The sequence below is a fragment of the Ochlerotatus camptorhynchus genome, unplaced genomic scaffold, assembly GCF_037179485.1.
Source record: "Ochlerotatus camptorhynchus isolate MF236.1 unplaced genomic scaffold, CSIRO-AGI_Acam_v1.1 ptg000274l, whole genome shotgun sequence".
Classification (NCBI taxonomy): Eukaryota; Metazoa; Arthropoda; class Insecta; order Diptera; family Culicidae; genus Ochlerotatus; species Ochlerotatus camptorhynchus.
The window spans coordinates 6,926,106-6,949,747 of NW_027040763.1; the positions used below are offsets into that span (position 1 = coordinate 6,926,106).

General features: G+C 38.7%; 2 protein-coding genes and 1 pseudogene across 2 annotated transcripts in view; 1 reads left to right on the plus strand and 2 right to left on the minus strand.

Annotated features, from left to right (window-relative positions):
* LOC135705684 (uncharacterized) overlaps window positions 1-23,642 on the minus strand; it is a 256,038-nt gene that overhangs the window by 35,063 nt on the left and 197,333 nt on the right. The gene's annotated exons all lie outside the window — the stretch shown is intronic.
* LOC135705755 (large ribosomal subunit protein eL20-like) overlaps window positions 4,787-23,642 on the minus strand; it is a 227,496-nt pseudogene continuing 208,640 nt past the window's right edge.
* The window catches only part of LOC135705681 (uncharacterized), a 107,553-nt gene continuing 89,591 nt past the window's right edge, over window positions 5,681-23,642 (plus strand). Inside the window, exon 1 of the mRNA XM_065227462.1 lies at window positions 5,681-6,590. Coding sequence (XP_065083534.1) covers window positions 5,870-6,590 — 721 coding nt within the window. The 5' untranslated portion in view covers window positions 5,681-5,869. The remainder of the gene's footprint in view (window positions 6,591-23,642) is intronic.

The window sequence follows — 23,642 nt, forward strand, 5'->3', positions numbered from 1 at the left end:
TTGTCCAATTTTTACAAGATTTAAAACAAATTAGTTGCCTTTGACAGCAATCATTTCATTCAGCGCAAACTTGTGAGGTATTGAAATTTGATAATCTTCAAGTTTTGACCATTTTTTGTTTACGGCTGAAAATCACTTTAACAAAGTTAAAAAGTAGAAGTAGACAAAAATGTTGCTAAAAATATTAACAATGTTCTACTAAATGTTAAATCCTTTAAATTTGTCGAACCTCTTAACGGAATTAACGGAACTCAATTATAACGGAATTTAAACGAAATAAACCAACCCACTCAAAGCTTTTCATACTAAATGTTCACTTTGGAAATATGATTTCAGGACAAAACATATTTTGTGGAGAAGAAAATTTAAAATACGGTTTTAACTAGCTGGTTTGCAGCAGTAGGTTTACTAAAGTAACTAAAACTCAAAATTTCTCTGATGGTTTCGACGTTATCAGTGGGTTTATGCAACTTTGTTGAAAGAACCAAGTCTGCATAATGCTTCGTTCAATATATACAAAACATAACTGCTTAAACATAAATCCATTGAACTATTTTTTTTTTTTCGTTTACAAAGTAATGTAGAAGGCATCTGAGCAACAGAACAAATAGCTACAATGTCATCCCAAGAAGCTACATTGCATAGCTGGCCCAATGTGCATTTTTTTCATTTTCATTACGCTAGAAGCCCTTACAATGCTTCATTGTTTCCAGGGTTTGTAAGTACTGAATAATGCTGATTAAAGGTTTATTAACAGTGCTGGTTAAAGGCTTCACTAGCAGCATTGAATTAAAGTTTATTAGAGACTCTGTGCTGGAACTTTCAAATGTTCTTTTTTTATAATTTTATAAGTGTCTTCCTAAAGGAAATAAGAAATAAGACTAGGGTTCTGATGCATGTTCATTATCGGTGTCATACATTAATTTTGTTGCTAAGGAATCCAATTTTGATTGACAAAGGGGCGCGCCTTTGGAGGGTGTTTCAACACTCCGAAGGGTATGAATAACGGGACCTTTCAATTAGAGTCGGATCCTTGCGATAAATGCAAGAGTGGCAACTAGAAAAAAAATCGAATACTTCATCATTTCTCAATAGTGATGGAGTAATACGACATGCACTGAACTAAGAACACGGGATATACTACAATAGATCAATTTACTGGTCGCAGTAGTGTTAGGTCCCGAACAGAGGAAAAAAAAGGAAATATGCAAGAATATCAGAAGGACTACAAACCTAATTCAGGCAGCAATTGGGTTACGATCCATAAGAATTGTTGTCAAAGTAATTGACACGAAATTCAACCTCTCATGGTTCAACTTCATGCAATAGTGATCCAGTTATGATCCAGTTAACTCAAATTTGAAATTAATTTTTATGGTTTTAGTTGCGTAAATGTATGGTAAAATATTTTTTCTAACCTTGTATCGAAATAAATTTGATAAATAATTAAAAACAATGAAATCTAGATAGGACCAATTAGAGGACCACTAACGACAAAAACTGGTACTCTTACCCTACAAGAAAGGCACTTATCACCGACTCATGAACCAGATCCACATCCAGCAGATTTCATCCTGTTCATGAAGCAGATACACTTAACTTGTGAACGAGATCAAGATATTAATCGATTTCGTACATACTCTACCCACGTTCACTTATAATATGTTCAGACTAGGGTGCCAATGAAACGTATCGGAAAAAGTGGTTATCGACTTTTTCAAACATAAAAAAAAAGTTCATTGCCTCGAAAATAGACCCTACGCAAAATTTTGATTCGGACATGATTTGGAGTGGCGCAAAATCGTAAAAGTTTAATTTTTTTTATCTGAAAAGTCTCCTGATTTAAATGACTTAAAAATGCATGAATCATCGTGATTTAGTATTAACTCAAATCCTTTTTTTCATAAATTGAACTTGATGAAATTTCGTAAATTGAAAAAAAAAAAAATGTATGCCAAATGACTTAAAAATGCATAAAATATCAAGATCTAGTGTTAACTAGATTTTTTTGTCATAAATTTGGATGGAATTTTACGAAAAAATGTAAGCCCTAGAAAGTAAATTTTTGACCAGAGTTTTTTTTCTACCGATCTCTCGCGCAACACGAGAAAAGGGCCTATTATTGTTGATCGATTCTCTTCATCGATTTCCTCTTTCGCGAATAACGTGAAGAAAATCGATCAACGAGGATAGACCCTTTTGAAATGTTACGTGAGATCTGTTAGATCTAGACGTTTCATGCATTTAAAAGTCATTTGGCATCAAAGAAAAAAAAATAGAATTCCAAAAGACCCTCAAAGCCTATTTTTGAAAAAAAAATCGAGGTAACACTACACTCATAAAATAAATCACATAACCAGTGGAAAATATCCATGTGAATTTCACTCAACTTTCATGTGATCCCATAATTGGAAATTGCACCACTAAATCACATGAACGTTATGTGTCCAATGAAATCTATATGATTTCTCATATAGAATTTAAAATGCTATGTGATATTCAGGTAAAAATCATTGTTTTTGTTTTTGGAAAAATACTATGTGCGTTCCTAATAGAAAATAAGTGAAAACTTTTTCCAGTGTAGATCTCGACGTTTCACGTATTGCTAAGCCATTTGGCTTGAAAAAAAGTTCGAATACTGAAGTTTCAGATAGTCGATTTTTGGCAAAACAAAACAAAACAACAACAAAAGGGATTTCCAAAATTTCACGTATACCTTGGGAGATTTTTTAGACGAAAAATAAATCAAACTTTGACAAATTTGTGCCACCTCAAAGCATTAAGCATAGGGTCTTTTTTCGAGGAAAAAAATATTTTGTGCATGGTTGGTTTCAAACAAATTTTCATTGGAACCCTAATAACGGGTGTCCAATAAACAATGAGAAAGGAAAGAATCGGTTGGGAAAAAACACCAGTGAAGTTCAGTTCAAACTGATTTATTGCATTCAAAGGTTTAACTTCCCAAGTAACCAACAAGCCCGCTTATTTGCCTTTTTGCAATATAAGGTTAATATGCGGCTAATATAAAGCTTAGCATGCCCTATGAGAGCCATGTATCAACCTTACATTGCAAAAAGGCGAATTAGCGGGCTTGTTGGTTGCTTGGGTTAAGTCTTCAAAGCTAAGCTCAGAGTGAATATTGGCATACGGTTCGTGGTCCACCGTGCGGCGCAGCTTAGTCATGATATTGGAACATGACCATTGGACGGCTGCCACATCGATTTTCCGGATGCAGCTTTTGATCATATTGGCAAGCTACTGGGTGTCCTCAGCCTTCCAATTATCCTTGTATACCATGGAGTCTTTTGGCACATATGGTATATTTCGACTTTCTTCCGGGTCAACCGTCGGCATTGGGATATCACGGTTTGGATTTGCTGGTCAGTATACTCAGGGGATCTGTTTGAATTTCTACGCACTATTTACTCCTTCCTTAGAGTCTTGCAGATGTGCGACTTCGAACAACGGAACTTTCTGTGGTCGCTTCCCGTTGAAATACCGAATCCTTGTTGTTGAACATGTGGTGCAGCGAGCGGAGCGTCTTCTTATTCATTATCTTCGTTGGACGGCCGCTATCTCTATTCCGGGTTACTACCGGATTCCATGATGCGGTATACGGTGGATACCGGAACATTTTCCCTCTTAAAATGGTCCATCGTGTACTTTTTTCCATGATCTTCGTTCGCTAGATAGAAGTGTACAATGCGCGCGCGCAGTTCTTCATATTTCGACGGCATGCTGAACACGATTGAACATGTTCGAGTGAAATAAAGTGTATGACAATTTTTTGGAAGATGTAAGGATTCATTCACCTATGGTAACATTTCTCTGCGAACATTTTTGTTCTGTTAGAGAAGTATTGGAATCGTTATCATTTTTTAGTGGACACCCGCTATAGGATATCTTAATATCAAAAATCATACATAGTGAAAGTTTAACGTATGAGCGCCCATTGCAAGAAAACATTCCGCTTCTACCTGGACTCTTAATGTAGCTTTCACCTGCTCTCAAGTTAGTGTTCTTGAAGCACTTCCACAGTTATTAATGCCAACCAAAGCATGAATTGTATTCCCTGCAAATATTTGAAACAGCATATTCAGGCAAAAATAAGATTTTTCAGCTAAAAAATGGCTTATTCAGCCATTAATAAGCGAAAATTGTTTGATGGGTTGTGTGGCAAGTACAATGATATCACAGACAAACAGACAGAACTCTCGCATGTTATCCATCGATCACTCATTTAAATGGCGCGCATAGTTAATACCCTTGCGTTTGATGTTCACAAATCACCGCTATCTATTGAGCGTACAACCCATCACAGTGTACTCAATATATGGCGGTAGTGTTATAGCAACGATGTTTTACAGTGAAAAATATTCAATGTGTTATGTCTGTTCGTCTGTGATGATACTCTATGTTCAGGGAAGTGAAGAAAATTTCCAACCCGAAAAATCCCTTGAACCGGACCGAAAACCAAACCCGCCGCCTCCAGCTTGACAATACCTCGCCTTTACTGGCCAGGCTGTCTGAGGCCCCATAAAGTCAGCTTATCCCGTGGAGAAAATAACTAATGAATACCTAATTTTGATCTAATGTCAAAATTTGGTATTGATCAGCATGACATAAGAGGTAAAATACCAAAGAATAATTCCAAAAAATTGCATGCAAAATACTTTGTAAATAACAAAAATCGTTATTTGGATACCAAAAGAATACCTGCGGGGTATTGTTTTGGTATTGCAATTGCATAATTTGATATTGGAATGGTATTGTGGGAATTTTTTTTTTTTTGGTATTTTACCTCTTATGTAATGCTCATTCATACCAATTTTAGGTATCGAGATATACGTTCCTGCTCGGGATATAACGTAAAATAAGCTATAGTCTGAACGTAGTACCACCGGTTGGAAACAAGCGATTTAAAATTGGCTCACTACTTGACTAGCCTATTGGTCCCAAGCTCGGTTAACGTACTCCATTCTAGTCAAAATTCTACTACTGCACTATGTTTGTTTTGATTCGCTATGAAAGTTTTACAGATAAAATGAGAGGTTCGTGGATTTTCCTATGTTTCAAGGGGTGCATCCATTTGCTTCCCTAGCAGCACACATGTCACTGAACAATTGTGGTTACTTGTGTGCCACTTATTAAAGTCACAATAAAGTTGTAGCAGCTTATTTCGATCGAAGTGTGCTGCTTGGGTTGGGACCGAAGAGAGTACCAGAGCTGAGCCAAAAAGTTGAGCACGTATCTTCGGGACCTTCTGGTCTTAGAGTTACCTCTATGGTAGTACTATGGGGTTAAGTTGATGCTTACTTGGGACTGTTAGGCCAACACTACAGTACCATGTTCGATCGCCACCAAATGCCAAACAAATGTTTGTGCTCACGGTCCTTAGACTCACCTGATGTATGTGAGATTCCATTCTGAATGCCAATGGCATTTCTTCACCATACATTGGAATTATGGCTCCGGGAAGCTAACGCAATTGAACCTTGACAAATGAACAACATTAAAAAATCAAACCTGCACTTGTCGTTAACGATGTAAAACTGACCTATTTTGAATTCCTGTTTTTAATATCTAGAACCAAGCAAACCGAAGCCGAGAATAGGAAATTCTTTGAAAATTGAAAAAAAAAAAGACGCTCGTTTAAAAATATTAAAACAAAAACGAAATAAATTGGAAGATGAATATCGTACAAGTAACCTTGTAAAATACTAATGAACTATTATTAAAAAAAAAATGAATCTACAAAGGAGCGTAGATGTGACTCCTCAGAGGCAAATCTCAACTAACCCCGCCCACGGAGATCATAAAATGTTGCAAATGATACGCTTCCGTTTGCCATCCTAAGCATCCGAACAGCATGCTATTCGAAGCCGTTCAAAATGGTGACCTAGAGAAGGTAGCCACCCTGCTGGGCAACGGCGCCGATGTCAACGAGCGGGACGATAAGTTCTTCAACACCGCCCTGCACCGGTCAATCTTTGCCAAAGAAAACCGCTACGAGCTGATTGATTTGCTGATTTCGCGAGGAGCCGACTGCAATGCACTCAACAAGAAGTACCTCACGGCTTCGGAGTTGGCCCTGGGGAAGAAGCTCGATGATCTGGCGAAGCACATGGTCCTGCGAGAAACCGAACACATCGACGACCATCTGGCCTATTATCTGCTGATCCGGCGTGGTAACCTGCAGCTGTTCGAATTCCTGATCTCGATCAAGCGGCTCAAGTACGAGGATGAGATTTTGATCATTGCCAAGGCGTACGCCGAGCTGAAGCTGAAGAATGTCCCCTTGAAGGAGCACATGGAAGCGTATCTGAACGAAATACTGATCAATCACGATTACTGGCTGATCAATAGCAGCAGCAGCAACGGGAAGCAGCGTAAGGATCGCGTTCAGAATGTGCACCGGATTCGCGAGATCGTGGACAACGTCCGGGAATTGTTCATCTCGTACGACAATCACAACCTGATGGATGTGGATAGTGTGTTCTTGCTGCGGTTGTCGTACATCCTGGAAAACATCTTCTTCATTCGGAACCAGTATAAGGAGCTTCCGTTGCATCATGTGGAGTTCTGTATCGGTGAGTACTGTTAATTGTCTAACCCTTATCACTAAAATTTACTGCCTGTAACATCTATCAAATTGATAGATACCATCCCGGTATATTTTCCAAAACTGTCAAGTCCACCCGAACCGACAGCGACGACAGCGAGATAGTCGAAGAATTTTTAATTTGTTGCGTTAAACAACCTCCGCTTTTAAAAACTACAACTCAGCTGAACGGAGGCAGCGCGCGCGATTCCCGGGTCTTTGCCGTGTAGGTACAAACGAACCGCAAACGGTAACACCGCACCAACAAAAACAAGGACGATAAGCGCGGCGCAAGGACTGCTCTCACTCTCCTCGGTGTCGCTTGCCTCCTTCAGCTGATGCTCGGAACGCGTAATGTACGCACTACCCGTTCGCTCGTTGGGGGTGCGAACCGCGTGAATCTTGTGGATAACTTCCGACGACGATGTGGGTGGGTGCGTGGTTGGCTGTGATTCGCGCGGTGGGAGGAAATTGCAAAAAAGTCACATATTACCCACCTCCTATACCTACCATCACCATCACCTATCGCCAAGGATGTGAACAAGTGGTGGCTACCACCGGTGGCTTTCGGTGCTCCCTCCCATCCTTATACCGTTTCGATCACAACTGGCGATCTAATTTCTGTCAGTGTTGCCAGCTACTCGTAGCTATACTCGCAGCTGCAATGGTTGAAAATCATACCAACACTGCATGATTCGCGCCCCCATATAGGGACGAGATTTGCATATCCCATCGCTGCTTCGGGAAGGAAAGCGACGTGCAACGAAACGCACCGAGTGCAGCAGAGCATTTCCAGGTCGAATAGCAAAACAAAAAATAATTTCAGACTCGACCTTCGCCGATTTGTATGATTGCACATTTGAGCTGAATTTTGGCCATATCAATAAAAAAAATCAAAATTATTTATTCGATATTTTTAACAAATCATAAGTTGAAAACATCACTTCCAATCGGAATGACATCTGAGAGAAAGTTGTAGGAAAGAATAATTCCATCATAGCAAAAAATATACATGGCAATAAAATGCAAGGTAAAACATCCATGACAGTGATTAAAAATTAAACAACGCAAAAGTATTTTTTTATTGATAAGCTTATAAAAAATTGCTAACTTCTGTGAAATCTTCAAATTGGACATTTCATTTATTTTTATAGATCATAGAACAAGAACTTTTGGTAAATTTTTTGAACTTTTGGGGTATTAATTTATTTTTTGTGAAATTTTGCACTCAAAAAGGATTTTGAATGTCTAAAATATAATTTTCTGTGCAAAATTTCACTAAAAATTGTACAAAGAAAACGTATAAAAGTTTGACCACAAGTTAACCGTGGAGAGTGGAAGAACTATGACAGTGATGATGACGGTGCAATCCTAATCTAATCTAATCTAATCTAATCTATTCTAATACAAACGCAGCCAGTACGAGAAAGCATCCTGGAAAATGATTAGGTTATGTCGTTTTCGTTTTTGTGGTGTAGCTACACCGGTGCTACACCGTCAAACACCGAAAAATTCAGTGTGTAGTTATCGGTTGCACCTTTGATTACAAACAAATGATGATGAGCTGTCAATGACTTGCGCTTATTGCTGCTTACCAGAGCGTAAAAATATTGACTGCTTAGGCTGAGTGTGAAAGCACTGCAATCAACAATCAATACGAAACTAACGATTTTAAATTGGCTCACTACTTGACTAGCCTATTGGACCCAAGCAAATCGACTAACGTACCCCATTCTAGTATAAATTCCAGTACTACACTATGTTTGTTTTGATTCGCTATGAAATTTGGGCAGATAAAATGAGGGGTTAGTGGATTTTCCTAGGTTTCGAGTGGTGAATCGATTAGCTTGGGACCGAAGATAGTACCAGAGCTGAGCCAAAAAGTTGAGCACGTTTCTTCGGGACGTTCTGGTCGTAGAGTTACCTCTATGCTGCACTATTCAATCCATTACTCTGTCGAGACCGTTTGTACCAAACGGTAAAGGACGAGGCAATGAAAGAGCCAACAAAAACATTCAGTCACTCACGCACAGGTGACTCACACTGCTTGCCTTCGCTCACACAGCATGTAATTGAGGCATTTTTCCCTAGAAAATGTACGCTCAGTCCGAGATGGGAAATGACAGGTGGGCAGGAACTCACGGTCTCCCAGTGTTGGTGAGTTCTTTGCCGTTAATGTTCACGAAAAGTTCACTATTTTGCCATACATAAATTCAAAACAAAAAATTTTATCTGCGGATTTGGACAGTTTTTGACCTATTTCATACGACTGGAAGGTGTATGCTGGTCACAAATGCCGTGCCAAACTGATTTCCTACGCAATTAATCAATCTTTGATGTGAATTTCGCTAATAAACACGAGGAGCATTTCTTATAGCAAACTTGCCATAACAAAATGGGCATGGTTCATTTTAGTAAACAAACTATCACTTCTTCCGACTGTGTCACCTATCTTACTCGCCTAGCGCTCAGTCATTCAAAACAAGGATTGGGTACCATCACGGAAGAATAAACGTGCTGACTGAGCTACTAACTGAGTGCTCGGCTGTCAGTGACTCGTTTACCTCTCAATCATTCAGACTCTCACAAGGCAGTGAATGATGAGGCAGATGGCAGTTCATATTCATATGAAAATGATTAATTAACCTGACTGTTTTGCGCACTGCTGCTTACACTACACCGGTGTAGTGTAGCAAAAACGAAAACGACATTAGATAACGCCTAATCATTTTTTCTTGTCAACATTGATGTTTGCAGCATATCTGAGATATGACACAAACATCAAAACGGCTAGCCCTACTGCGTTGCATTTGAATCAAAGATGATTCTGTGAAATGATTCGAGTTTAAATAAATATATATAAACAGCGATGCATTTCGTGAATCTACAGGGCTGGAAGGATGCGTGGACATACCGTACCAAACGCTCCTAGTTATGTAAGAGTGAATTTAACAATCATATGTGATGTAATGAATGGTTTATATAATATAGTACACACTTAGAAATAACTACTTTTACACGAGACGTAATCCATATTGGACGTAAATCATAGAACGTAAACAAACATTTCATGTAAAATTAAGTGTTCTCAAACCGAAACATCAGCTAGTCGACGAAGAGAACGTTTGATTGAATTTATTTTCACGTTTCTTTCAACTGATTCTTTTGTCAATGTGTCGGTCTCAGGGAACCGAAATTTACATGACTTTTTATTAGTGTGTATAATTGAAGAATCTCACCAATTGCCTCCAATGTTTTCTAAATTCCTAATGTATAGATAAAAATGGAATGATCTTACCAAAACTGATCTGCTTGACTGTGATCATCAGCTTTTCCGGACTTCTTTATTCCACGATTTTCTTTCTTACACTTAGAAATAACAAATTTTACGCGTGGCGGAACCCATCTTTGACATAAAGGATGGGACGTAAACAAACATGTCATGTACAATTAAGTGCTCCGAGACTGAAAAGTTTGTAGCTCGACGAAAAGTACATTTGATTGAGCTGAATTGCACGTCTGTTATGATTCAATTTTATGTCAAAATTGACGCTCGTAAATGTCAGTCTCAGGACACCTAAATGTACATGGCTTTTTCCAAGTCTGTACACGAAACGGAAAATATACCCAAAATTAAGTATTTTTTTTTTTTGTTTAAAGAGACTTTACCCTTCAAGGGCATTCGTCTCTTGTTCTTTTCACTCATTTCCCATGTTATGTTCAATAAGCTAATTTTCAGTAAACCGCTTATAGTAGTATAAATTTGACTACGGTCAAAATAATTACTTACTCTTGAGTATTTTCTACTCAAAATTAAGTTCAATTGACTCAAATTAGAGAATATCGTTCCGTTTTTGACAACAACAAAAAGTGAGAGTGGGATGCAAAACTCAAAATTACCCATAATAAAGTAAAAAGAACTTAAATTTAGGGTATTTTTTTCTCTGTGTAGCTTTAGCCTTTAGCTTTTATCTGTTGTCCTCCGTCAAACGCTTCGTCTGCATTAAAGAGGCTGAATTGGGTAAAGAGGCGACACCTTATCCATTTGACAGGTCTTCTGCTCGATTGGAATAACTTTTCCTATGACTTTGACAGATAATCGATTGTTCCAATTTTGACATGTCGTCTCTTTATAAATTCAGGCTCTTTAGTCTGCATCACACAGCTCGCAACGAACGCCATACACGGATCTTCGTTCTCTTCTGTTTTCTTCTTACCGCGTTTGCCAATCAGCACTAAAGCTGGGCTTAGACAGGGCAAGTCAATTGATCAAGTCAGTTGAATTCAACTGACTTGAACGTGAATTGAACGTGTAAACCATGCCATTCAACTGACTTGATCAACTCACTTGAATTGGAAAAAGTTGAACCAGGCTCAACTTTTCAAGCCAATTGAATTCAACTGAGTTGATCATTTGACTTGCCTAATCTAAGCCCAGCTTAACTGTAGTTCAACCAACTCTTCTCATTTGAACCAAAAAATCACTTCGCGGCTTGCAAAACGACTCGAACGATCAATAAAATTGTCATCGTAACGATGTTTTTCACAGATCACACTTTTCACACCGGCCTGAAGGAAAATGTTCGTAAGTGCAATCATAAAGTGCATTTATTTTGCAAACTAATTATTTTAATAAAATCTGGTTATTGCTACAACAGTAGAAAACTCAAAAAATAAATTTAAATTCGTTTCAGATTTTTTGTTGCGTAGAATGATTTCAACTATTCTAATATCGTAGCAGCAACCAGATTTATAAAAAAAATGCTCCATTCAAGTATTTTAAGGTATCCTCGTATCCCTCCAATTAAAAAAAAAACATCTGGGGCTAACTTTGATTTGCCAATTGTTCTAAGATATGTGTTAATTGTTAAGTGTCCAACATGAAAATTACACAGATGTTATCATTTTCCATAAGCTTGTATTGAAAGTGTTCAAAATATATTGAATTTGTTTTTTTTTTTATTTAAGTTTAAATCACTTTTTCTTTTTTACACAAAATTAATTGAATTTTTTCACCGTGTATATGTTTCTGGATGTTTTTTTCAAACACTATCTGAGATGGTAATTCAATTGGCAAATAAAAGTTGGCCCCCTTGGAGAATAGAAAAACTATGAAAGTAATGAGTTATTATTTTCTTATAATCATATTATTGCTATTGATTCACCAATAGAAAGTGACGTTTTCAAGTTATGATTTGTAGAAAAATATCGAAAGTTTTTTACAACATTCAAAATGGCTTAATTTGAGCTCAAATGTTAACTTCTGACCAGAACAAACAACTACGCAAAGTTTTATGCAACCCGGAGAAGTTCACGTCAGATCGATTTGTCATTTGGCGTGGAACTGCTCAGCAGCAAGTAGGTGCGTAGAGCGATGCATCACACCACCCACCGGTCGTCTCGCGCGCGGCTCCTTAGATTGGACCAGGATGCTACTGCTGCTGCTGCTGCTGGCGGAGGAATTCGAATTTCTGAACCCTCTCAACTATAGCCGGCTGATGATGATGACGGTGCTGGCATACAGTGCCGACCTGTGTGTATGGGTGGGTGCATATATTTGCATACTGGATGGAGATTCGCACTTTTGCACTCGCACACGTGTTTGCGGGTGTGAATGTGTTTGGGTGCATTCCTATTTTGTGCATCCGTACCAGTGGTAGTGGTGAATCTCTCCGGCTTTTTGTTTTATGATAGTTTTCTTCTCGTTGGATCGGCTGCTGACGGGTGCTGAGGTGCTTTCTTCTGTCGCCGTTACCTCAGCCTTGCATACTGCTCTGGGACTTGACACGCGCTAAACTGGGGTGTTGTTGTTTAAAAGCGCGAAATTTACGGACCAGACATGTAGCACCGACGCGACGATGGGCAAAAGAACAGGGTTTTGTTATTCGTTGGAGATGTTCGATTTATGGGTGCTACGCGGGGTACCCGTCCTATTGGTGCTATGCAATGAGGGTTCACTTTTTCGGTTGAGAAAAATTAAACAGTTAACAGAGGGATAAAAGTGTTTGGGATGTGGCGAATTGCCGGCACGGGATTCTCATAACATTATTGATGCTATCTGTTGAACTTTAGTGGGCATAAATTTTCCAATGATTCTTAGTCATTAATCAACACTTACAAAATCCAGCAGTAGATGAAAATACAGTAAGGGTCCGAATTTGGCAACACACAATTGTTGACTTTGTACCTTTCCACAAATTTTTATAATCTAATCACGTGGAAAGCGTCACAGCTATTAGAAAAGCCAAAGAAAGATCAATTTCTTACACACTTAGAAATTACTTGGCTGAACTGAATTTCACGTCTGGTATCACTCATATTCATTGCACCTTGATTTTAATAAATAAGTTCAACCCTAATGGTCATCAACATTCAAGAAAACATAAATTTCAACAGTTGGCTCTGATTCTGTAGTAGTAAAATTGATATTTTGGACCAAATGAAGCTATGTATTTCCAGCGCAAAATGCAAACCGGTTGGAGATGATTGTTTGAATGAAACTTTGTTCATATGTTGGCTAGGTACTACTCTAGTTGCATTTTTCATTTAAATGTGATTGTTGTTTCTCAAGAGTAACTTTTTAAAAGTTACCACCGGCACGGGTGTGTTGCTATTCAGGCTACTAGTTTGACAACTTTAGCCGTTGCTATTTTAGTCAGCAACCAGATTTCGCACCGGTCGTTGCTATTACGATTATTAATTTATGTTTTTGATTTTCGCACCGGTGTTGCTAAACCAATCGTCGAACTTCGAGCTGAAACTGTTCACAGATCATCGAGAATTTTTTGGAATAATATTGATATTCCTAACCACTGAACCAAGATTGAAGATTGAAGGATGAGATACAACTATAGACCCAGATACTACGATAGATCAAATTACTGGTCGCAGTGGTTTTATGTCCCGAACAGAGAAAAAAAATAGACCCAAGGGTTCAATAAACGGCCCTCCGGAAGATCCTATAACTCAGCGATTTTTTTAAATCACTTGCTGTAATGCTACATTAATGAATTCGAATCTGAAACCAGCATGCTAGTGGCCTTAGAACAGTCCTATGCACAGATTTTTTTGACGTAGGACTACGTGATTTCTATATGGGGGTACACTTTGTGAAATCCATTAAATGGAACATGTAACAAAATTATGAAAGTTTTTGAACGTTAATAACTCAGCTGCCCCTGGACCAATTTCAATAATTTTATCACCATTCGATCAGCAATATTCCTACGCATCTGCTAAATTTAAGACTTTACCATTTTTAAAAATGTCACTTTTGAAAAATGCACGAATGTGCAACTGTTGCTATGATAATTAAAATGATCACCAATTGCCGATTAAAAGCGATTTCCCTAACACAGATTTCAAAATTGAATTCCATCCGGTCTCACGAAACGGTGTTTATTCAATCACCGCGTGGTGAGTGGTTGTATTCTCCGGTATACAACAAAAGGCTCCCCGCAAGCAGCTAGCTATCAAGGCTGACCTCAACCGCTGATCGGATTCAGTTCCAATGTGTGTGGTGATATCCGGACGTCAGCATCAGCAGCAGGAGCAGCATTGCTTTGGGCACGTGGCGTTGAACATTGTTCTCCAGTACATAACGAAAAGCTGCCTGCAAGCAGCGAGCTGCAGCCCACATGAGCATCCATAGAAGGAGGAAGAAGCCGCACCGCTATTGAACGGAATCAGTAGCTCTTTGCGAGTTTCTGTGGGCCATCTATGTCAAGCGCGTCATACTAAATAGTATAAACAGAGAGAACCCCGCTTAAATTCCTTTTCCTACACAAAACACAAGCTCCTGCTGCAGTTAACAAATTGCACTTCAATCGTGTCGAAAGTATTGTACAAAATTATCATTAATACAGTGCATGAACTGACATTACGCTACTTTTACTGCATTTGTTTATTTTTGTGACCATACAAATTACATGAAATTTTTGTATGTAATATTAAAATTTATTTTATTGCTGTGTGGAAGATCTGGAACATCCGTAAAAGTGCTCAATTCGTAAAAAATATACTATACTCCACGTTTTTTTTTTTTAATCACTTGTTATGAAGCTATAATAATTAATTGGGAACGGCTGGCCGCGAAACAATCCTCCAGAAGATCCAGAATATCCGTAAAAGTGGTAAATTCGTTAAAAATATTCTAAGGCTCCACTGCTTTTTTAATGATATTGTTAGGATGCTGCATAAATTATTTTGGATCAGAGACCAACGTGCGCACTTTGCTGGCCACAGAGTGATCCACCGGAAGATTAAGAATATTCGTAATAGTGATAAATTTAAAAAAAAAATATTCAAGGGTTCCGTCAATTTCTGGTGGTTCTTTATTGTGATGCTACATGAATTGGATCGGAGGCCAAAATATGTGCCCTAGCGTCCAAGGAGGTTCTCCGGAAGATCCTGAACATCAGTAAAAGTGATAATTTAATGAAAAGTATCCTAGATCTGTGCTGGCCTGTCATGGTGGTAACCTTAATCAGGGGGAAAATGATCATTAGAATTAGAAGGAGAAGCCAGAAGAAACTTCCAAATGAAGTTGGATTAGTCTTCTGAGGGGTGTTGGAAAAAGCTTTCACATGAAGTAGCTTCCGAAAGAAGTCGGTATAAGCTACTGTTGGAAAACAGATGAACCTTTCCGGCTCAAGAATACATGTAGAGAAAATTGATAGAAGCTGGCCATGTATGCGGAGAGGGGAATCTAAAGTTGGTCACACATATGTTACGTCATTTATGGATGGACCCTAGAATATTTTTTTTTCGAATTGACTACTTTTACGGGTGGTCCAGATCTCACGGAAGACAAGTCCGTGGCTGGACCCAGTTCTAAATTCATTGATGTAGCATCAAAACAAGTGATTTAAAAACAACCGTTGGGGCGACCCCGGCGTAGTGGCTAGAATCCATACCACTCACGCCAAAGTCACGAGTTCACCCCAGACAAGTCACGAATGACCCAAAAGCGTTAAAGTGACTATAATTTAAAAAAAAAAACAATCGCTGAGCGTTATGATCTTTTCTATGAATTAAACACCTTTACGCATGTTCAGGATCTGCCGGAGGACAATTCCGTGGCCATCAAAGTGCACTCTCTGGTCTCAAATCCAAATTCATCAATGCCACATCACGAGTAGTTTCAAAAAATCATTGAGCTCGAGATTCTTCTTTTAACGATTGACCCCTTTCACGGGTCTTCCCGAGAACTACTTCGCTGTTCCTGGGAGATTTTGTTTTGTCGAAATGGGCACCACCGAGCAGCTCGGCATTTTATTTTGCTGGATTTCAGTGAAAAACTTGCCGAGATTCAGCTAACAAACGGGAACTTTGCCGAGATCTCAGTTAACAAACATATTTTTTGCTGAACTCGGCAAGTTTTTCACTGAGATCTAGCAAAATGAAATGCCTAGTTGCTTGGTGGTCTCGATAAAAAAACCTAATTGTGTACAGTTCGGCCTTAGATTCAAACTCATTCATATAGGGTAGAGCGCTACTTCGTCGTAATCGCCCATTTCCGTTCTATCGATCAGAAAAGATCAATAATATCAATGATTTCATCGTGCACAAATCAATAATATGTTTGTTCCGATGCGTTAGTTCATTAGCTACAACATAAATCCTGTTAGAGCGCATTGTATGAATATTTACGCTCATTGTTCTCAAAACAAAAGAAGCGTTCCTAGCGAATCGCCTTTTTCTACGTTTATCCGTAGGACGAAGAAAATCTAATAGCGTTTCAATGCGTTAGGACGGAATTGAAACTCGTAGAACGAATTTAGAATCAAGAAGCAGTATTAGATTTTGAACAATATCTCAACAATTTGTGACTCTTTATCAAATCCAACGGTACGTATGGAAAGGTGGATAAATTTAGAAGTCTTTGACATAAATGTTCCATTTTTGGTTCAAATTCGTTCAGAAAAGAGAGGTAAAGCACGGGTTGTCCTTAGTAAGACGGAAATTAGATCAAAAACCCTATCATCGTTGCAACTAATTTTAAACAATTTTTAAATTAAAAACAAAAATGACATTTCACAAATAGCCTTCTCGGTACCAAACTTACTAACCCGCTGTTCACCGAAAGGCAGGCTGTTATTTCCCACACTTGAATAGCAACTCCCGGTGCTGTTGCTGCGTTATGGTGGAGGTTGCTAAAATAGCTGTGATGCCGGTGACGTAGTCATCTCAGTTGGTTCCACCGGGATTTTCTGGGGCATAAAATCTTTGATCACGCCTTCCTTCGGGTTTACAAATAATTGAATATTGTCTAGCAACGGCGATAACATTTGATAAAAGTTTAAAGTGGAATGCCGCTAGTTCTTCAATATTTATGAGCATGAGCATGATTGACCAACCGAGGATGCAACTCCACTATTACCAGATCAGCGGTAATTACACAGAGAACCAATGGACGTTGCTTCGAACGCTCCGAGCGTTTGGAACGGTATGTCCACGCATCCTTCCACCCCTGTAGATTCAAGAAATGTTCCCATGCATTTCCAAGAATCATCTTTGCGGCAAATACAACGCAGTAAGCCTGGCCGTATTGATGTTTATATCATATCTCAGATATACTGTAAACATCAATTAGACAAGAAAAATGATTAGACCTCATCTAACCTAATCATTTTCCAGGATGCTTTCTCGTACTGGCTGCATTTGTATTAGATTAGATTAGATTAGATTAGAGAACCAATAGACGTTGTTTGGGACTCGCAATCATCCTCAATGTGTCTCTGGTGATCTAAAGCTAGTCATGTCCGAATGCTGGTAATGAAAGAAATGGGTAGAAATATCTTGACGTAATACTCGCTTTAATGAAAGCCAAGATCACGAGAAAGCACTTTCACGAGAAATCACTGGGATGTTGAATAAAAGGGTTGGGATTGCAGCATGATTCGTTTTGGTGAACGATATGCTGAATTGATGTCCTAACGATTCAATATCGTGAAATAGCTTGAGTTTGGACCCACGGTCTTCTGCTCAGAAAGCAAAATCTGTCACCTCTAGGCCATCAAGGTTCTTATTTCACCACACAATTACGACCAAGTTCCTGTTCAACTTGCTGTTACTAGATATCGATCCCTGTGGTAAACTTACCGACGACGATAGTAACTAATCTTAAGCCCCGTAACGTGGGTAGATCACCTTTTCGTGGTACGTTACGGGATGTAAGATCTACCACCGATTTCTAGTCCTGACTACTTCAAATTAGGGGAACAGGATTTTTCAGTAATCCAAGGAACACATCTTATTCCTAGTTCCTTTTTATGCCTTGTTGATAGTGACAAGACTCGGCTTTGTTCACCGAGGAAGATCTTGAAACAAGGAAAAAAATAGTTAGTTAGTCTTCATCTATGTGATTCCTAATCTTCTATTCGTTGTTCCCTAGTTTGAAGTTGTTAAGACTAGGGTTCTGATGCATGGTCATTATCGGTGTCATTCCTTAATATGGTTGCTAAGGAATCCAATTTTGACTGACAAAGGGGCGCGTCTTTGGAGGGGGTTTCAACACTCCGAAGGGTATAAATAGCGGGACCTTTCAATTAGAGTCGGATCCTTGCGATAAATTCGAGAATGACAACTGTAAAAAAAAAATCGAATACTTAATCATTTCTCAATAGTGGAAAAAAAAATCTTAAGAAGGATTTGTTATAGATTTCCGATCAAGCGATCCGAATTTCGCTTAATCTCATTTTAAGAAACAAATCCGATTTGTCGTTAGTGTTGTTACGATATACCTCGTTGATTCGATAATGCCCCTAGTTCTTCAATATTTATTTGTAATATCTGATTTATTGACATTTTTATCTTAGAAGGGCATTAGTTTTGTTTTCTTATGGTTTAGATTTGTAATGTTATTTTGATTTTCGATTTAAGTTGAATCTGCAGACTGGTTTCTTTTATAATATTTTCTGCTTGAAGCTCATAAAAATATCTAATCGATTTTTTTAGTTGTACTAGTGACAAAGGACTGTTTTTGATCATCTACGGTGTTCCAACAGAACATTATAACGTAACCAACGTGTTAAAAAAGTAACCATTTTAGCCGTATTTAAATATTACTGTAAATAGCCTTCGATAACTACATTACTCGATTAATTTTCAAATTCGACCTACGTCCATTTGTCGATTAAAAAACCGATGAACTTAATTTGGTTTCTACCGCAATAATATACAACCTTTAATTTAATCTTTGAACTTTTGATTATATGCATCAATCTTACGCCATAGAAAGTGAATCAAGTTTATCGATAAATGGACATAGGACATTCTGTATACGCAGTTAATTATTACAAATTGTGCACGTATATTAACCAAAACTGAAAATTAGAAGGTACTTTGGCGTTCCCCGGTTGTTTAAAGATGCTAACAATTATGCGTTTTTATCAAAATCGAAGCAATTTAAATTTGATTAAACTGAACAATATTGCACAATTTTGCTTAAAAAAAACTACATTCCAGGTATAGATAGCAATGCAGAGAAATTTTATAAAATAAACTTTGTCAGGTCATATTTTATGACACAACTACTGCAGCATATCTTTTTCTATGAAGAGCGCGCTTCGAGGCAGCAATTTTATCTCCTACTTCGTCGTGTAAGTTGCTCCACCGTCCTCGATGAATTGCATGGCTGCTGCACACACATCATTTGTTTATCTATCCTATCCGCACCTCTAACTCATCCCTCTTTCCCTTTCCAATTACTGCACCAAAATAAAAAAAAATAAAGAAAAAATAACCATACCGCACCGCGTCCACATATATTTATAATACACGTATACAAACTGTAAAACTGCACTTCTTTCCAGACACAAGCCCGACTTATTCGCGAACCGTTTAACCTCTGTGTGTGCACTTTTTATTTCTCGCTCGCTCTGCCGGGTTACATCCGCTGCGTGCTATCTCTCACCACACCATCATACGGGACTGCAACTATACCCTACCCTATCTAGGTACTAAATTGCTGGGCCAAGCCAAGTGGGTAGTGCGCTCTTTTTTTTTCGCGCTATTTTTTGCATTATTTATTATTTTTATTATTGCCTCTGCCGCGTGAAATGCAATTTTTTGCCTATATTTATTTAGATGCGGCAATAAAAGTGCACTCTCTTTCCCTGAGCCAGACGCCACACCGTCGTCATACACTGCACTGTATACAGTGTATTTAGAGAATGAACCTAATGGCCTTTTTCTGTAGTGTCTTGTCCGTTGGGAGGATATCTAGGCTGAGATTTTAGGTTGGCTAATTTTTGCGATAAGATTACAATTCGTTTAGAGAAAGTAACCTCATCATAATTTTCAATTGCCCAACACTGAATTGCAAACGTTTCCCCAAGTCACCGAAACAACCGTTGGGCAAGGTCAGTTACGTGAATTCAATTCCCGTTACCCCATGGATGGCAAATTGCCGGCTACACCCCATGCCTCAATCCGCTCAAAATTAACCGGGCCAACTGAATGTTGATAAAGCGGTTAGCTATCGCCTGACAGGGGTTAATTTTACACGTCCTTCTTCGTTCCTTCACTCGCAGACAGGTTTCCACGTCCGTCGGTGTGTCGGGGATTGGGCTAGACAAGCCAAAAGGGTCAGTGCTTCTTGCCGATCCTTTTTTCGACCTTCCGTCGGCTGATGTTTCGGATTGTGGGTGTGGAAAAAAGTTTTGATCAACCGGACTGGTATTCCCTTCCATGCCCTCGGATGACTACTTAGCTCTCAACCCACAATTTTTCAAATGAGGAGTGAAAGTAGTCAGCTGTTCTAATGGAGGTAATATGGTAATGGCTGTACCGAACAAGGAAATATAGAAGGGGGAATGCTATAAGCAAGCGTTAGTCCCAAGTGTAAAGTGGATAGTCCTTCATCACATCATACTGAAGGTGGATTGTTACTGTTTTCTTGGATCTTAAGCGCGCTTTTGAAACAATTTCTAGGCCGTTATTGTTAAGATCAATCAAGCGCTTTGGAATTACGAGTACTGCATATAAATGGTTTGAAAGCTGGTTTATTTTTACAGAACTCAACTGACTGTTTTTAATGATTATGTTTCCAGTCTCGTGGGGAATAACCTTGGAGTGCCCCAGGGAAGTGCATTAGGGCCCCTGTGATTTATTATGTATATTAATGACTGGCGACGTGTTTTACGATTTTGCGACATTAATATTTTTGCAGATGATACTTTGTTATTCATTGCAGCTAAAGATTTAGATGATGCCGTTTTACACTTGAATGAAGATTTGCGTTTTCTATCAACTATTCTCTGTCAACCATGCCGCATTTAGCCCGGAATGTTTGCTCTATAAAAGACTTTTTTATCAGAAGAAAATCAGCTTGCGTTTCAATAAATAGCAGCCAAGTTCCAGGAATGTGAATCAATTCGATATTTTGTATTTGAATATTGCGGGGTTGTCAACAAACTACGTAGCATTACTTCAGATTGTTGAGGAAAAACGTCCTCTTTTAGTTTTATTATTTGAAACTCATATTGTAGAAACCGAAGCTTTTGATCAGTATAGTATTCCGGGATATATTGTTGCTGCTTGTTTATCACATTCGCGACACACTGGCGGTGTTGCTATTTATGTCAAAGAATCAGTTCAATTCATCCTTCGTACCAACGAAGTTATTGATGGCAACTGGTTCTTGGGCATTACAGTTGTACGTGTCATGAAGATGGGTAATTATGTTGTTTTGTATCATTCTCCCAGTTCTAGTGACCAGCGTTTTGTTGAAGTTTTAGAGAACTGGCTCGAGACATTCCTTGATTCTAGTATGGCTGGTGATTTCAATATTAATTGGCGTGACAACCATAATTCGAATCATTTGAAGCGTTTAGCTGAGTTTTTTTAATTTAAAGCAAACGGTAAATGAATATACGCGTATTTCCAGGCACAGTAGAACTTTAATTGACCACGTTTATTCCAATTTTGATTCCATATGTTCAGTTACGGATACTGATTTGAAAATAACCGATCATGAGACCTTAGTGATTAATGTCTTAGACCATGTTAACGATAACGATAATTTTGTAAAATTGAAGTGCTGGAGGAAATATTCGAAGCAAGCTGTTCCGAATCTTGTTGAAAGGATCGTGGATTTTCCATTTGCGGCCGGTAACTTAGATGAATCTACAACTGTTCTTAACAACGCTTTGAAAACGTGTACTAATCAACTAGTTGAGCAAAAGTTTGTTTCTTTGAAGAACTCGAACAGCTGGTACAATTTGGATCTTTTGCGTCTTAAACGGAAAAGGGACAAATGGTACAAAAAGTTTTGTAGATCAAATAATGACAATCATTGGAATAGGTACACAATCGCGCGTAATAAGTATTCACAATCGATAAAGAAAACTCGTTGTGAAGATGTTCAAAGGAAGATTGATCAGCATCAAAACAACAGCAAAGAGTTATGGAAAGTTTTGAAATCTCTAGGTTTTAAGTAATTGTAAACTGCGGTCCATAACTTTTAATGGCACATTAGAACAGTCAGAACAAGTCATTGCAGCTAAGTTTAATGATTATTTTGTAGACAGTGTTTCATTGATTAATCAATCCATTGAATTGGTCGATGAACCTGACGAAATAAAACAGCCAGTTAATAGTAAAGGGTGATACGGTCAAAATTTGGTCAATATCAACTTGACGTATTTCTTTCAATTTTGCATTTTAAAAACCTGAACAACCCTCATTTTGAAGGTGTGTGTGTGTAGAATGTTGCTCCTATTTTGATTTTGGAATTCACTCTTCAGTTGTCAAAATGTCGTCCAAGCAAGAAGAGCAGCGTATCAAAATTTTGCTCGCGCATCGCGAAAATCCGAGCTACTCGCACGTAAAGTTGGCAAAATCGCTAAAAGTTGCCAAATAAACCGTTACAAATGTAATTAAAGTGTTTGGGGAACGTTTGTCGACAGCCAGGAAGTCTGGATCGGGGGGAAATCGAAAACCGGAAGCCGCTGAGACGACAAAGAGAGTTGCCGGTAGTTTCAAGCGAAACCCTAACCTCTCTCTCCGAGATGCCGCAGATAAGCTGGGTGTATCGTCTACAACCGCGCATCGAGCCAAAAAACGAGCCGGACTATCGACTTACAAGAAGGTAGTGACTCCAAATCGCGATGATAAACAAAATACGACGGCCAAAGCGCGATCCCGGAGGCTGTACACGACGATGCTGACGAAGTTTGACTGCGTGGTAATGGACGACGAAACCTACGTCAAAGCCGACTACAAGCAGCTTCCGGGACAGGAGTTTTATACGGCAAAAGGAAGGGGAAAGGTAGCAGATGTTTTCAAGCACATGAAACTGTCAAAGTTCGCAAAGAAATATCTGGTTTGGCAAGCCATCTGTACCTGTGGCTTGAAAAGCAGCATTTTCATAGCTTCCGGGACTGTCAACCAAGAAATTTACGTGAAAGAGTGTTTGAATAAACGTCTGCTGCCTTTCCTGAAGAAACACGGTTGTTCCGTACTGTTTTGGCCGGATTTGGCATCTTGCCATTACGGTAAAAAGGCCATGGAGTGGTACGCCGCCAACAACGTGCAGGTGGTTCCCAAGGACAAGAACCCTCCCAACACGCCAGAGCTCCGCCCAATTGAGAAATACTGGGCTATTGTCAAGCGGAACCTAAAGAAGACCAAAAAAACTGCTAAGGGCGAGCAGCAGTTCAAGGCAAACTGGCTTTCTGCGGCGAAGAAGGTGGACAAGGTGGCTGTACAAAATCTGATGGCAGGGGTCAAGCGTAAGGCCCGGCTATTCGGATTTGGAAAAGCGGAAGCCTAACTGAATATTTTTCCTGAATTTTATACTAATTGAACTTGAAAAAGAAATTTAATTTGATTTTTTAAATAAACGATTTCACCGATTTACACGCGTTTTCCCTTGACCAAATTTTGACCGTATCACCCTTTAGTTGAAGATTTGAAGTTTTTCACCCAATTATATTAGATGAACTTAGAGTTATTTGTTTTTCATTAGCAAAATCGGCTGGAGTAGATAATGTTAATGCTAGAGTTATTCATGATTGCTTTCATGTCATTGGCCATA